This window comes from Furipterus horrens, unplaced genomic scaffold (genome assembly GCF_987537825.1).
Source record: "Furipterus horrens unplaced genomic scaffold, mFurHor1.1.pri manual_scaffold_5, whole genome shotgun sequence".
Taxonomy (NCBI): domain Eukaryota; kingdom Metazoa; phylum Chordata; class Mammalia; order Chiroptera; family Furipteridae; genus Furipterus; species Furipterus horrens.
Window position 1 is genome coordinate 129,260,149 of NW_028327175.1, and position 17,224 is coordinate 129,277,372.

A 17,224-nucleotide genomic window follows, 5' to 3' on the forward strand; every position below is an offset into this window, starting at 1 on the left:
GCCTTGGTGTGGTCCTCTTTGTGTCTAGATTGTTTGGGACTCTCTCTACTTTCTGGACTTGTATATCTATTTCCTTTGCCAAATTAGGAAGGTTTTCTTCATTATTTTTTTCAAATAAATTTTCAATTTCTTTCTCTTTCTTTTCTCCTTCTGGCATCCCTATGATTCAAATGTTGATATGTTGAAGTCGTCCCAAATGTTCCTTAACCTATCCTCATTTCAAAATTTTTTTTTCTTCTTGCTCTTCTGATTGAATGATTTTTTTCTTCCTTATGTTCCAAGTCATTAACTTTATTCTCAGCTTCATCCACCCCATTGTTGATTCCCTGTAAATTTTTATTCATTTCACTTTGTTTAACCTTCATTTCTGCCTGTGTCTTATTATGTTGTTAAAGTACCCAATGAGTTCCTTGAGCATTTGAAATGTGAATCTGATAGATTGCTTATATCTGTTTTGTTTATCTCTTTGTCTAGAATTTTGTTCTGTTCTTTCATTTTGGCCACATTTCTTTGTTTCCTCATTTTGGCAGCCTTCCTCTGTTTGTTTCTAAGAATAAGTTAGAGCTGCTTTGACTCCCTGTCTTGGTAGTGTGGCCTATTGTAGAAAAGTGCACCCATAAGTTGGATAGGGCAGAGTCTTAGGTAATCGCTAGGGTGAGGCAACCAGTGTGAACCACGTTGATGGAGTTTCAGATATGGTGTCTCCACTCTGTGGCTCTGTGTGAGGGAGGCCTCATAAAAGGGACAATGACTACTGCCTGGCCTCTGGGGTCTTGTCTGGGAGGAAGCTTTTCCCCAGTACTCACCCTGACTTTAGTTTCTCCCATGTGCTACTGGTGGCCCTCCAGCTGCTGCCCTGGTGCTGGTGCCCAGAGGGAGTGAGTCAGCATAAGTTCTAAGTCTGTTTCAGGCCCTTTAAGAGGAGATGCCTGAGAGTCCTGCAGTTTATTCTGCTGCCACACACACACACACACACACACACACACACACACATATACACACACTGGTTTTTAAAGCCAAAAGCTATGGAGACTTATCTTTCTGGCACTGGGACACTGGGCTGTGTGGTCTGGTGGAGGGCAGAGATTTCTCATTCCTGAGGTATCCCTCCTGATTTTTATTCACCATGTGTTGTGGGATTGCCCATTCAGCATCTCTGCAACTCTGCCCCTCCCACCTGTCTGGATGAATGTGATTCCTTTAATTTCTTCGTTGTTGGACTTCCTTCCATACAGCTCAATTTTTTAACAATTATTTCCTTCAATTTTAAATGAGAGATTTCCTGGGTAAAGTCACCTTGGTTGTAGGTCCTTGCTTTTCAACACCTGAAAGTTTTCATGTATCCCTACTGGCCTGAAATGATTCTGTTGAGAAATCCGATGACAGTCTAATTGGAGTTCCTTTGTAGGTAACTAACTGCTTCTCTCTTATGGCTTTTAAGATTCTTTCCCTGTCTTTAAGCTTTGCCATTTTAATTATGATGTGTCTTGATGTGGCCCTCTTTGGGTTCATCTTGTTTAGAGCTCCCTGTACTTCCTTGACTTGTGTGTCTTTTTCCTTCATCAGATAGGAAAGTTTTGGGTTATTATTTTTTAAAATAGGTTCTCCATCCCTGCTCACTCTCTCCTCCTTTTGGTATTCTCATGACATAGATGTTTCTTTTTGCTGCTCTGCTTGGCTTCTCTTTTCTACTTTGTCTTCCAAATTTCTGATCTGATCCTCTGCTTTATATAATGTACTGTTTATTCCTTCTAGTGTGTTATTTATTTCAGATATTGTGTTCTTTATGTCTGACTGGTCATCTTTTATGGTTTCTCTGTCTTTTTTTTTTTTTTTTCATGATGTTGAGTATCTTTATAATAATTACTCCAAACTCTATTATGTGGTAAATTGCTTGCTTCCATCACTTAGTTCTTCTGGAGAATTCTCTGGTTCTTTCATTTGGGGCTCGTTTCTTTGACTTCCCATTTTGGCTGCCTCTTTGTGTTTGTTTCTATGCAGTAGATAGATCTGCAAAGACTCTGGTTCAGACCTATATCAGATGCTATCTGTGACTGGCCTTGGGCAACCTCTTTGTAGCTATCAGTGATCCACAGCTTGTGGCTCCGACTGCTGGGTCTGGCTGTGTGCAGAAAGAACAAGACTGTGTACCAAGACCAGCTTTTACCAGCACTGGGCCCCAAAGAGGGTCAGCTAAAGTATCAGAGCTCCCAGAGATCCTCCTTTACTTGCAGGCTTCCTGTTAAGCTTAAACACTAAAATAGGCATCGTCTGTACTTCTCTGCAGCCCAGCTTAAGCTCCACAGGCAGAGTCACGAGGGATTCCTGTGGGTGGGACTATTGCTTCTCCCCAGGGCTGATGTCCCAAGTAGGGGAGTGCTCTGCATGAGAAAACTTGGTTCTGCTGTATGGGGAATTACAGCACAGAAATCCTGGAGACTGACCCTTCAGCTCTCTTCTGAGAGCCACCACCCCAGACTCTCCTCATATGGTTCTAGTCTACTCTGCCCTCCTTCCTCTGGAGCCCAGGGAAAGTGATTACAAACAAAATTTTATCCATTAACCCTTTAAGAGGATCTCTGCATCTCTAGCTATTTCTCCCTGGCAGACAGAAACCCTGATACTTTTTTGCAGCTGGATGCTATTAGGGTTCTTTTCTCAATTCTGGTGCTCTAGGCTAGGGAGCTGAGCTTGGGGTTTAGGCTCCACACTTCTCAGATGGAACCCCCCTGGTCACTGAAATATCCATACAGAACTTCAGCTGCAATCCATGGAAGCCCAGCCAACCCTCTCACACCTCCACACTTCCTACCATTATCATTGTGATGATGTGGTTTCTTCTGAATGTCCTCTCCACTAGTGTTCGGTTGGTTATTCAAAATGATTTTTCTATAATTTAGTTGTAATTCCAGTTTGGTCCTGGAGTGTTAGTGTAGCTTCCACCTAGTCTGCCACCATCTTGGATCTTTAAATTATTATCTTAGAAGCCGCTCTTTAGGAACCAGATTCTCTTATAGTGAATAACGATTCATCTGAAGTTCAGTAGGTCCTTCAGTTTCATGTTAACTCCTTCTGCTAGATTTAAATAAAATTAAATTTAATATCTTTATTTAAAAATAGAAACATATCAGGTAATCCCATTCTTATAAAATTCTTTCTTCCATTTACCTGTCCTTCCATCTTCAATGTGTTTGTGTACCTAGAGAGATTGTCATCAAAAGTTATTTCGGGTCCTGGCTGGATGGCTCAGTTAGTTAGAGCATCATCCTGATACACCAAGATTGCAGGTTCAATCCCTGGTCAGGGCACCTTCGAGAATCCATCATGAATGCATAAATAAATGGAACAACAAATTGATGTTTCTCTCTTTCTCTCCCTTCTTCTCTCTCTAAAAAATGTTTTTCTGTATGTTATGTTTAAAGTAATTAATTGATTTCTTTTTTTTGTTGTTCTTTTCAATACTTCCTGTTTACATTATTAAAAATAGTTTATTTGTATACATGATTCTTATTATTTTTATACAAAGAATGAAGTCATTACTCTTTAGAAGATGTTGTTCCAGTTTATGTAGTTACCAACAGTATTTAAGTTTTACCACAATTGTGCCAGTACTGAGAGTTATACACTTCAGATGGCTGTAGCTGAAGTAGTTAAATATCTCAGCAGTGAAATGTAAACCTGGTTGTGCTAATGGCCTGTTCTCTTTCTCTGGGTCCAGGAAGTATCTATGACTTTTATTTCCTTAAGCAAGGTGGTGGATATTGGTACACATGGACAGAGTATATCACCAAAGAAGAGGAAAATATCCCAACTAATGCAAAGGTAAAAGAGAGGGATTGGCCATGGAACTTTGATTCCAAAATGACCCAAATCCTCCAAGGAAAAAAAAAAAATTAACACCAGTTCTGCATTAGCATTTCAAAGCACTTTCTTTAGAAAAAGGTTCAAATATGAGCCTTCAAAAGCATGGACTTTAAAATCAGAGAGGCACAGATGTTTTACTCACCCTTCACCCTCTGACTCAGTTTACTCAACTACATAATAACAGAAAAAAAAAGGAGACGAGGCAGTGAACGTACACTATAGTGTACAGATGATATGTTATAGAATTGTGCACCTGAAACCTGTATAATTTTGTTAATCAATATCACCCCAATAAATTAAATAAAAAGGAAGGGAAAATAAGAGGAAAAAATACTTAAATGATGGGTGTAAGAATTGGAGACAATATACATAATGTTCTAGGTCAATAGTGGCTATTATCATTATCAATAATGCCAGATGGTCATTATTCCACCTTTCAGATATCTCAGCCAGAAAGGCTGAGAAAAAAATAAAATCCCCAGGGAAAGATTTCCTTGATCAGAATTTTCAGCAAAACAGGTTCTGATTAATAGGATTTCTTGTTATCAGATGATTCACTGACAATTCTTCCTCATTTCCTCATGGAGCATTTTTCTGGATATGCACTTTTATGGCTCTGTGTAGTATTTGTGGATATAATTTATCTTTTTCGATGATGGAAGATTGTCCAGGCCCTGGGTGGAAGTGGTAGACGGTAGATGGGGAAGTAGTATTATTGACAGCCAAATCAGATAGCAGGCAGAACGTAGCTGCTGGTGCTGAGTTCAAGGTATATATTGGAGGACTGAGTGTTATGAAGAACCTTCAGCAGTAAGATCCTAAACTTTAATTCTCCTTAAGGAGCTTAGTCACCTGAACTCCAGGGGTTTCAAATCTTGGTGGGTTCATGCTAATAAAAGAGTTTAATGCATAAAATGTTTTTAGTTCTGTTGAAATTTTTCCCTTGTCAAACAATTGTCCTAGTCCCTGACAATAAACATTTATGAAAGCCAATTGCTTTAAATTCCAAGTCTTGGGAGCAAAATGGGCATCTGGCACCTGGTTCTGTGTTCAGGGTCACTTACTGGCTATGTAGCTTTAGACAAGTTAGCAGAAATCCTCCAGCATCAGCTTTTTGTTTTTTTTTGTTTTTTTGATTTTGTTTTTTTTTTTTCATCTGTAAAACTGAGCTAATAACAACACACCTGTCTCAGAAGGTTACTGGAAAGGCTGTGGAGGATAATACAGGCAAAACATCCTTAGCTCAACACCTATTAATTACCTTCCTCTCCACTGTAAGTCTCTTGCCCTGTCTGACCTTTCCCCTTTATCAAGTTACTTACCATAGAAGCTGAACCTTTGTATACTAGTATGCACAGAACCACCATATTACACACATGAGCTGGTACCATGTACATAAACCATAGTGTGATGGTGCTCTATGGAGTGGTGTAGCACAGTGGTCCTATGTTCCCTGGCTTCTTCCATCCTAGACATATAAGAAGACTTCAACATGAGATATACATCTTCCTGCCCCTTCCTCTGCCCCCATGGAGGGACTAAATGGGGCTAAATGGCTGATAACAGGGTATGGGTTCAGAGAAGGCAAGCTAAGGTAAGGTGTTCTACCCAAAATAACAGGGACTCCAGAAGCCCGAGACCAAGCCCTTAGAGTACAATTGGGGTCTGAGTGCTAGGAAGAGTGCTGCAATCCCCATATTGGAAAAGGGGCTAAAGAGGTGGGTAGGTCTTAGAACCAAGAATTTGGATGCTGGGTAAAGCATATCAGAACAAGAACAGGGAATGGGAGTTAAGGGTCACACCAAATGCTTCTCAGCCAAGAATATGGAGGTAGACAGGATGGTTCAGAGCAATGGTTTCAAAGGGCAACAGATAAAGACCAATTCTTACTGTAACTGGTGTTTATAACACTTGAGTGGTTAAAAATATAGACTTTGGAATCAGAAAAGTTGAGATTTAAATCCTTGCATTTTCACTTACTTGCTGTGTTACCTGGGCAAGTTGCAGAAGAGGTCTGGGCCTCAGTTTCCTCATCTACAAAACAGGGAAATAATGCCCATCTTTACATGCATGACCTCACTTAATTCTTAAACCAGCTCAATGAACTAGGTGCCATTATTACCTCATTTCACAGAGAAATGAACCAAGGTCCCTGGAACAATTAAATACTCAAGGTTAAAAAGGTAAAGGATGGAACTGTATAGATAGTAAGGATTGAACTGAGTCTTGTGAATGCCAAGACGAAGCCTCCTGGGACCAGTACCATAGCTCTTACATGTCTTTATGGTACAGGTCTCAGAACTCATCATCCCCACAATGGAGACAGCCCGGCAGTCATTCTTCTTGAAAACCTATCTGGACCATGAAATTCCAGTGCTATTCGTGGGACCCACAGGCACTGGCAAATCGGTCATCACCAACAACTTCCTTCTTCACCTTCCCAATAATACCTACCTGCCCAACTTTATCAACTTTTCTGCCAGGACCTCAGCCAATCAAACCCAGGATATCATCATGTCTAAGCTGGATCGACGGCGGAAGGGCCTCTTTGGGCCTCCCATAGGGAAGAAGGCAGTGGTATTTGTGGGTAAGGCATTGGCCTGGATCTGAATACAGCCAGTTTCTCCCACTCCACACTGAAGCAAACCAGAACCTCCCTCTGTAGGGTCACTCTATAGTCCTTTTTCTCTCTCTGAGAGATAAAATATTTCTGGTTAATATAATTTAGTATTCCTTCCTTCCCCTCCTCTTTTCCTCTCTCTCTTTTCTTCCTTCCCTCCCTTTCTTTATTTTTGCCTTTTCTTTTGTCTCCTTTTTCATTACTAAGTATTTGTTGACCAAGTACTTACATGCCAGATTTTCAAAGTAAGACCTGGCTCAGGCCTTTGTGCCTGAGCTAGGGTCCCAGTGTCTCCTGAGGTAAAACTGAGCCCTTTGGTCTGGCAAGGTTACCTCATAGTGAAATATAGTTTTAGAAGGTGATTGTGGTGTTTTCCCTCTTGCATCTCCAAAAGCAACACACACTGTGGTAAGATTTTTATTCCATTTTGTGTCAGATAAATATGTTATTGGTAAATAAAAAAACCCAATAGTTGCTAAATAAATATTTGTGAAATAAGCATATTGATGTTTCCCAGGATTTTACCTATTTACTAAGCACTTCCTCACTTCTCTCAGTTGAGCCTCACAACCTTGTGAGGTCATTACCATCATTATCATTTTATTAGACAGTTCATTGAGGTTCCAGAACATAATACTCCCTATTCAGAGTCAAACATCTGGAAAATCCTGGAACTGTGACCCAAACCCAGGTTTCTTGGTGCCAAATACATTTTCCACAAGAGTTCTTATGTAATTATAGTAGTGCCCCACTCTTCTCAGTTATTTCATTGTCTTTCAAATTCACGGATCGATAATGAATATTGTATGAATTTATATCCTTGCCAACTAACATCAGCTTTTAAAGACAAAGATCCTATTTTATTCTATTTTATTTTCCATTTATTTTTCTTCCTTTCTTATTTCTTCCAATCTGTTTTTTTCTTCTATTTTAATGGTACTCTAAACACATTTTGGGTGGTGAACATGCAACACAATATACAGATGATGTATTATAGAATTGTGTACCTGAAACCTATATAATTTTGTTAACGTATATCAGACCAAAAAATTCAATTAAAAAGTTTTAAAAAACAGTTTAAGCTTTGCAGCCAAACAGATCTAGTTTCAAATCTCACTTTTTAACTCTATGCATATTGTGATGTGACTCACATGACCCTCAATTCCTCACCTCTAACATAAAGGTAATACTGTCTTCCTACAAAGTCATTATTTGAGTTGCATGAGATAATAGGCATAGAACTCCTAAAATGTTACCTGATACAAATTGGGCATTTAATCCGTATTTTTTTTTGGAGAAAAATTAAAAGAGCTTCCACTTTAATGAATGCTATCTATGTGCAGAGACTGGGGAATGTGCTCTTGGGGAAAGTCAGTTCCTGCCCCTGAGAAAATCACAATCTATTCTTGCCATTTTAGTTTTGCTCCTCAAAAGTCCTAGTCCAAAGCCTTGCTCCGAAACATTGGAGTTCAACTACTACCTGCTGGCCGAATTAAGTACTCTGTCAGCCAAAAGTATGACTGTCTGCCTTACATGTCTCCATAAATTAACAAAATATCTAGTACACAGAAGATAGTCAATATATTTTGAGGGAATGGGAGAAAATTAAATCCATGTATCCTTAAAGTCACAATGGGCAGAACCCAGGAAAACCTCTTCCAGTAGGGTCAGAACAGCCACTGGCTGAGCCCTACCTGAATTGAGTGTGGGACTACTGGACATGGAATCTCCCATGGAGGGAATAGTCATCCTTTGCTTCCTGTGAGAGCAGAGGATCCTATAAAGTTACCATATGTGGCCCTGGCTTCTTTCCCAGATGACCTCAACATGCCAGCCAAAGAGGTGTATGGGGCCCAGCCTCCCATTGAGCTCCTGAGACAATGGATTGACCATGGTTATTGGTTTGACAAGAAGGACACAACCAAGCTAAACATCGTGGATGTGCTGCTTGTGACAGCCATGGGACCCCCCGGGGGAGGAAGGAATGACATTACTGGTATGTGAAAGAGATGTTCATTCCTCTTCAGCCCTCAGGCAGAGCTGGACCACCTTAATAGGTAGAGGATTAGCGCAGGCACTCTATCCTGATAGAGGGTGGAGAAAAGTATGTTTGGGCTGTAGCCAGAGTGGTTTGGGCTAGCTCCAGGGAGCAGCATTGGAAGACTTCAATGTTGGAAGTTGTGGAATTAGGATGAGAAAAGAGACAGAGAGTCTCAGATGAAAAGGAGAGTTCTGGTGGCTGGCATGTGTTCCAGGAGGGAGGCTAGATCAGGTATTCACCTGTTGTGTTTGTTATAATTTTTCATATTGCCTAAGAGAGAACAACTAAACCAAAATGGCCTAGGAATAATAATAATAATAATAATAGTAATAATACTAATAATAAGAATAAGAAGAAGAAAATTAACAAGGTACCCTTCCCATGTCATCTCATCATCTAATAGTTCAAGAGTATATTTTGCTTCAGGTACAACTTGATCCATCCAGGATCTGTATTTTTATTTGGAAATGCATCAAACATATCCTTGCATAAGAATCTTAGTACCATTTTCAAACTTAAGATTTTGTGACCTTGCATCTAGCTTTTTCATCTGTAAAGAAGGAAAATGAGCAGGGTGATCTTATTTGGTACACGATGTATCTAAGAATACAGAAGCAAAAATTATCACTATCAAGACATACAACAGTAAAATTACTAAATGATAAAGAAAAAGAAAAAATCTTTTGGGCATTTCAGCAAAAAAGAGCACATGATTTATAAGAGAAATAAATTAGATTATCTTAAGACGTTTCAAGTGCAATGCTTTATTCCATAAGAAAGAATAATATTTAAGATACTCAAAGAAAAAAAAAGAGTCAAGAATTTTATAGTCAGCAAAGCTAAACATTAAGTATAAAAGTAAAACTATTGTCAACATGCAAGAACTCAGAGACCTTTTTCCATAACCCCTTTCTCAGGAATCTACTAGAAAATGGACTTCAAATTATCTAAATGATTATGAATTATATCTTAATAAAGCTGATATATAGATATAAATAGGGATTGGCCAAAATTTCATTTGTTTTTTTCCATAAGATGGCTCTAGTAGCACTTAGTTGTCTTTAACTACATTTGAAATAATTTTGTGAGATTGTATTGTGGCAACTGTCACATCAGCATACATTTTTTTTAATTACCAAAATTGGTAAATTTTTGTGTAGCCACTTTAATATTCAAGATGGAAGAAAATATGCAACATTCTCAGCATTTTATGCTTTATTATTTCAAGAAAGGTAAAAACACAACTGAAATGCAAAAAAATATATTTGTGCACTGTATGGAGAAGGTGCTGTGATGATCGAATGTGTCAAAAGTGGTTTGCAAAGTTTGATGCTGGAGATTTCTCACTGGATGTTGCTCCACAGTTAGGTAGACCAGTTGAAGTTGATAGCAATCAAATTGAGGCATTAATTGAGAACAATCAACATTATACCACATAGGAGATAGCCAACCTACTCAAAAGATCAAATCAATAAAATTATTGGTGAAAATGGAAAATGTGTTTATTTTATGGAAAAAAACTAAACAAACATTTTCACCAACCCAATATATTGCTATCTAACATTAAATAGATATAGATGTAGATATGTAAGGATACCATATTAATAGTAGTTAATTTGTGGGGAAGAATGGATTTGGTATGTAGGAGGTAAGTGAAAGGCAATGTTCATTTTCTATATAAATACTTCTGAATTGTTTGACAATTTTACAATAATCACATATTGTCTTTATTTAAAAAAAAAAAAAAAAAAAAAGCTTGAGCACTACACTAACACTGTCACCAGAACTTCTACAATCACAGGAATGCTCTATGTCTACACTGTGTAGTACAGTACCAACTTGCCACATGATACTCTTGAGCACTTGAAATGTGACTAGTGAGGCTCGGAAAATCAATTTTTAATGCTATTTATTATTAATTAATTTAAATGTAAGTAGTCACATGTGGCTAGAGGCTGCCATATTGGACAGCACAGCTCTAGGACATTAAGACAGAGAGAAAACTAATTCCCATGTCCCAGACTCATTAGTCCCAGGAAGTAAAAGTGAGTGTGTGTGCATGTTTTCCAGGACGATTCACTCGCCACCTAAATATCATTTTTATCAACGCCTTTGAGGATGACATTTTAACAAAGATTTTTAGTTCAATTGCTGACTGGCATTTTAGGAAAGGGTTTGACGTGATGTTCTTAAGGTAAGAGGGTCCTGTGTCTTTCAGGGTATTGATCTGGGGTCCTCAGTGCTGGCCCTTCTTTGACTTGTCTACCTTCTTCTTCTTCCCAAGGTATGGAAAGATGCTGGTACAGGCTACTATGACAATTTATAAAGCTGCAGTAGAGAATTTCTTGCCAACTCCCTCCAAGTCACATTATGTCTTTAACCTGCGGGACTTCTCACGGGTGATCCAAGGGATCCTGCTCTGCCCTCACACCCACCTACAGGTCAGCCACCATCATTTCTGTTACCAAGATCATTCAGCACTATCCTAACAGTAATAGCTAACTTTCATTAAGCATTGACTCTATACTAGACATTGTGCTAAACATAAGCATTACCTTGTTACATTCTCACATGAACCACAGGATTTAAAAAGTATTTGAGAATTAGCATCTCAAGCACACTATTTTACTCATTCAAATAATCAACTCTGTATTTTCAGGATGTAGAAAAACTTATCCGTCTTTGGATCCATGAGGTTTATCGGGTCTTCTATGACCGTCTGATTGATGATGAGGACAGACTGGTCTTTTTCAACATGACAAAGGAAACCACCTCTAATTGCTTCAAGCAAACCATGGAGAAGGTCAGCAAGACTCCACGATCATTTGGCCTCAGAAATAGTCCCAAATGTTTGACCATGTTAGTCTTAAAGTTCAGGTTCACTTCCTGGTGGAGACTTAACTCTTCTCTCTGAATCTCAAATAACAGTATTAAGTCAATAAGTCATTTGATTTGGTGATATACTAGGTCCAATTTTGCTTCACCTTCATGGTAACTTATAAATTTTGAACCATTCAAAATGATTTACTATGTGATGTTATTGTTTATACATTTTCAGGGTCAAATTAATTTGTGAGTTGAGAAATGGATCATTAATTTTTATGCCTTGACCGAGGCCCTGAAAAAGCCCAAGTGAAAGATTGTCATGGCTTTTCATTCATAAATATTTTCTTTTTCTCATTTGACTTTAAAAAAGTTTTTTTAAGAATTATGGTATTCTACTTCTATTTTTAAGAAGCTTTGATTTCTCCATAGAAAAACTGCAAAAGTGTTTCACATTGCAGCCAGAGACCAAGTGCAAAAGCACTACCGAGTTATAATACCAGGAAAAGGAAGCATCTAAACATTCCTACTCTAGGCACAGAATAGGGACCTCTATTTGGTAATGGAGGAACTACCTTAAAAAATAGTGCCATCCTTTGACCACCTACTCTGGGGAATCTTACAGTCTGACTACCTATGTTTTAACTACTTAGTGAGCAGAATGATGCTCAGTTTTACATTCTTTTCTTAAATGTCCTTTCATCATAGTCTTTACAACCATCAGATCCACATATCATGGTTTGCTTTGTCTTTTAAACTGTTACTGAACCATGACTTTGAAGGATGTGCTCAGAGGAAACAAGCTCACCTTGTGTTTCCTTCCTTTACACCTCCCACTGCCATCCTGGTTGAGCCATGGCTGATGCCTGACTGAGCCTTACCTTTCTCACAGGTCCTCATCCACCTATCACCCACTGGAAAGATCACTGATGATAATATCCATAGCCTCTTTTTTGGTGATTACTTCAAACCAGAAAGTGACCAAAAGATCTATGATGAGATCACTGACCTAAAACAGCTCACGGTGGTCATGGAGTACTACCTAGAAGAGTTCAACAACATCAGCAAAGCCCCCATGTCCTTGGTCATGTTCAGGTTCGCCATTGAGCACATCTCCAGGATCTGCAGGGTCCTGAAGCAGGACAAAGGCCACTTGCTCCTGGTGGGCATTGGGGGCAGTGGGCGGCAGAGTGCCAGCAAACTGTCCACATTCATGAATGCATATGAGCTGTACCAGATTGAGATCACTAAGAACTATTCAAGCAATGACTGGCGGGAAGACCTGAAGAAGATCATGCTGCAGGTTGGTGTGGCCACCAAGAGTACTGTATTTCTTTTTGCTGATAACCAGATCAAGGATGAGTCATTTGTTGAGGATATCAACATGCTTCTGAACACAGGCGATGTACCCAACATCTTCTCTGCTGATGAGAAAGCTGACCTTGTGGAGAAGATGCAAATAGCAGCCAGAACTGCAGACAAGAAGATCGAAGTCACACCTCTTTCTATGTATAACTTCTTTATTGAGAGAGTGAAAAAGAACCTTCACATTGTCCTTGGTAAGAAAAAAGCAAACTCAATTTCCCCTTTTCCTCTGGGTGTTTCAGGGTTTCCTGAGTGCCCTAAGCCCAATCTTCTTACAATGGTCTAAGGATTGATCCAGCCAAGGTACTTACCAAGGGATAAGTGCCTACAATTTCTATGGAAACTTTCACTTTTCTGAGCTACTAATTTTCTGAATTCTCCTCTGAACCCTCTCCTTTCTTTTACTACATTACCTGGGTGGCCTCACAGAAAAACATCTGGAGATCTCCTTATGAATGGCATTTCCAGTCTATCCAGAAACCTAGGGGTTGTGTTTAACACTTCTCTCTCTTAGTACCATGTCCTGTGAATATTTGCCTCCTTTTCTCTCTCTCATATTCACCCACTTATCTCCCTCTCCCCCAACTTCACATTGGCTAAGCCATTATTACATCACCATGCCTTACCTCTAATTATTTTTTCTATGCCCACTCTTGTCCATTCCAGACCTTTCTGTTCCACTGAGCCAAGATGGGCTTTTCCTCGTGTATTGCAAATATGATCATTGTAGGTTTACAAACACATACATACACACATGCACACAAATTAAAACACTTAAATTGCTTTCTATTATGATGAAGACCCAAACTCCTAACTTATGTTTTTAAAAGGTCACTTGCCAGACTGTCCTCATATCCTATCCACTCTAATCTCAGACTAAGGTTTTCCCTTCTCTCTTCTTTAGCTGCACAGAGCTTCTCACACATCTGCCCGTGCACCACACTTTCTCTACCACATTGAGTCTAAATAAGAAATGAATGACATTTGGGGTATAGACCCCAAAATTTGTGGTTGGAGGGGTCAGAAACAAGCTGATGCCCCCCAATATTTCTATAAATAGCTATGTATGAGGCATCTATGGTTCCCTTATGTCTGAGTGAGCACAAATAGATCAAATGGATCAAAGGGCTCATACCACTCTGTCATAGTGACCCAGATGACCTGAAAGGGACAATAATGGCTATGGGAGACCAATCATTGAATTCTCATCATAGAACTTCATGAAAATATCCTAAAACTCCACCTGCTTCCCAGACACTCATCATGACTACTCCCAGTTATAGTCCTGGAGTACCAACAAGAAACATGACCATCCCATTCCACCTGAATCCTTAGTAATACTTGCCTGCTGCCTTGGGCCTCCTTGGAGGAAGGGAACTAACAAGCTATGTTTCTCATTAGCTATGAGTCCAATTGGGGATACCTTTCGGAATCGCCTGAGGATGTTCCCTTCACTCATCAATTGCTGTACAATTGATTGGTTCCAGTCCTGGCCCACAGATGCCCTGGAGTTGGTGGCTAACAAATTTCTGGAAGATGTGGAACTTGATGACAATTTTAGAAGAGAGTAAGTGTTACCTGCATTTCAGTACCCCAACCATATATTCCAAATTGAAAATTCACGTATTAGCTGTATTCTTGTTGTTTTAGTATTTCTCAATTTGGATATTAAAAAACCTTATACTTTTAAATCACAGTTATATATTTAATAAATAAAACACTTTTTCTGAAAAAGAATAGAATTCTTTTGTTCAGAATTTTTGTGGAGATATACTGTTATCACAACTATGAGAACCTGAATATAATAATATAGTTATTTCAATAGTCTTAGAGCTATCATTCTCCACAGGGCACTATCACTGCCACAGCCAATGGAAAGAAAATGGATTCTTGTGAGGGTACAGAGGCCCTTGCTGGGTGGCTCGGTTGGTTGGGGTGTCGTCCTGTGCACCAAAAGGTCATGGGTTTAATCCATGGTCAAGGCACATACAGGAGGCCAGTTGATGTTTCTCTCTCACATTTATGTCTCTCTGTCTCTCTTTCTCTCTGTGCCACCCCCACACCCCCAAAAAAATTAATTAAAAAAAATCCTCTGATGACTTTGATACCAATGTTTTTTTTCATAACTCATTTAGTCATTACACATATCGCAATGTATAATTTCCTTCAAAGTGTGGTAGATTTTAGACCTGCTGCCCAATTTTATTTAATGCAGCAGTCAGCAAACTATGATTCATAAAATGAGTCATTTACAGCCTATTTTTTGTAAATAAAAAAATTTTAAATAATTTATTTACATATGTTTGTTTGTTTATTTATTTATTTATTTATTTTTAGAGAGAAGAGAAAGGAGAAAGAGAGGGAGAGAAACATTACTGTGTAGTTGCCTCTCACTCACGCCCCCAACTGGGGACCTGACGTGCAACCTAGTCATGTGCCCTGACTGGGAATCGAACCAGCGACACTTGGCTCTCAGGCTGGTGCTTAACCCACTATGTTTTGTAAATAAATTTTTATAGGAACCATGTCCCTTTTTTCACATTACAATGGCAGAGCTGAGTAGTTGCTACAGAGACCATGTGGCCCAGAGAACCAGACATATTTACTCTCTGGTCCTTTCCAGAAAAAGTTTGGGGTGACCCCAATTTAATGCATTGATAAAAAAGCATATATGTGACTATAAAACAAATTTAGTTTTTAAAATATTTTGAAAACCCTATTTTTATATAATTGTTTTCATTTGTAATCTTATTTTACTTTACATATTTAAAACATGATTCTGTAAAGTCCAGAGCCTTCATCAGATTGCCAAAGGGTAAGAACTCCTGCTTAGCACTGGGAATTCACCAAAGTGAACAGAGATAGAAATTACTTGATCGAAGATCATATTTGTAAGAATATATGAGGTCTATCCAGATAAAAGTCCAGCCATTGTTAATATAACAAGAATGCTTTGCATAACATCAGTGTAACCTGGTAGCCAAGAAGAGTGAACTGGAATGTGCATGCATAACAATGACAGCTTCACTGTATAGTCAGAAGGGGGCAGTGAATGCTATTGAGTGAGCATGTTTACTGTGTAGACGTGGCATTCAAAATGACTGAGTGAGTAGAGCAACAGATTTATATCAAGTGTTGCATTAAGCTTGAACATTCCTCCATGGAAACTATTCAGATAATTTGGAAGACCACGGCTATGGGCAACTAGTGGTTGGCAGCTTCATCACGACAATGCACCTGCTCATGCACCACATCTGCAGTTCTTTTTGCAGAACATCAAATCATCCAGGTGACTCAGCCCCCTTACAGCCCAGATTTGGTGCCCTGCAATTCCTGGCTTTTCCCAAAACTAAAATCACCTTTGAGAGGGAAGAGATTTCAAACTGTTGATGAGATTCAGGAAAATATGACATGACAGCTGATGGCGACTGGGAAAACTAAGTTTCCAAGGTACCAACTTTAAAGGGGACTGAGGCATCATTGTCCCATGTACAATGTTTTTTGTATCTTGTATTGTCTTTTATAAATATCTCTATATTTTATATTACATGGCTGGATACCTCTGAACAGACCTTGTATACCTCCCCAATCCTTGGGGCTCTGTTGATCTGCTTTGGAGAACTTGAGATTCCAGCAGGCCACACTAAGTGTACATTCTTACACCCTCATGTCTATAACCAAAGTTGTGCTAGATGTCGCTGGGCCTGCCTAACCATCCTTGTGCCCTTGGCAGGATTGTCTCTATGTGCAAATATTTCCAGGAGAGCGTGAAGGAGCTATCATTCGATTATTACAACACGCTTCGCAGACATAATTACGTCACCCCTACCTCCTATCTTGAAATGATCCTAACCTTCAAGACACTCTTGAATAGCAAGAGGCAAGAGGTTGATATGATGAGGAACCGCTACCTGACAGGCCTACAGAAACTCAACTTTGCAGCTTCACAGGTGAGAACTGCCAAAGCAGTTTAGGTACAAAGATGTTCGAGACTAGGGGATGCAGTGAGCTGCTTGTTCAGGTGCAGCATTCAAAAGGGCACCAGATAAAGTCAGCATCTGACCTTGCATTTGCATAACTCACCTCACTTGCCTAAGCCTAAACCCAGCCCTATGGGATTGTCTTTATTCAAGATTTTGATATTTTGTTCATCATGGATTTTTTTTTGCATTAATTTTGACTTAAAATATTGCAATAAGTATAATTTATCTTGAGTACTAGTTTTCTTGGTGCCCCCTTAAATTTTGTGCTCAAGGTGAGTGCCTCACTTGCCTCACCTTTGCCCTGGTCCTGGATACAGGGTAACTGAGCTGGATAAGGCAGTGATAAAGAGCTAGGCTTTGTGGAGTCAGATTGTCCTTGACTCAACTTCCAGGTCTACAACTTACCAGCTATAGAATTTTGAACTTCTTGGGGCCTATTTCCTCTTCTGTTAAAAAGGTGATAGCTGTCTTTATTTTGTAGGCTTATGGTGAAGATTAAAAGAGCTAAAACAAGTACAAAGTGCCTGG

At 39.2% G+C, this 17,224-nt stretch overlaps 1 protein-coding gene across 1 annotated transcript in view; it reads left to right on the forward strand.

Annotated features, from left to right (window-relative positions):
• The window catches only part of DNAH3 (dynein axonemal heavy chain 3), a 286,172-nt gene that overhangs the window by 215,202 nt on the left and 53,746 nt on the right, over positions 1–17,224 (forward strand). The window contains 9 exon segments of the mRNA XM_090277784.1: positions 3,719–3,822; positions 6,157–6,451; positions 8,301–8,480; positions 10,596–10,719; positions 10,810–10,966; positions 11,185–11,328; positions 12,241–12,907; positions 14,115–14,280; positions 16,447–16,663. Coding sequence (XP_090133910.1) covers positions 3,719–3,822; positions 6,157–6,451; positions 8,301–8,480; positions 10,596–10,719; positions 10,810–10,966; positions 11,185–11,328; positions 12,241–12,907; positions 14,115–14,280; positions 16,447–16,663 — 2,054 coding nt within the window.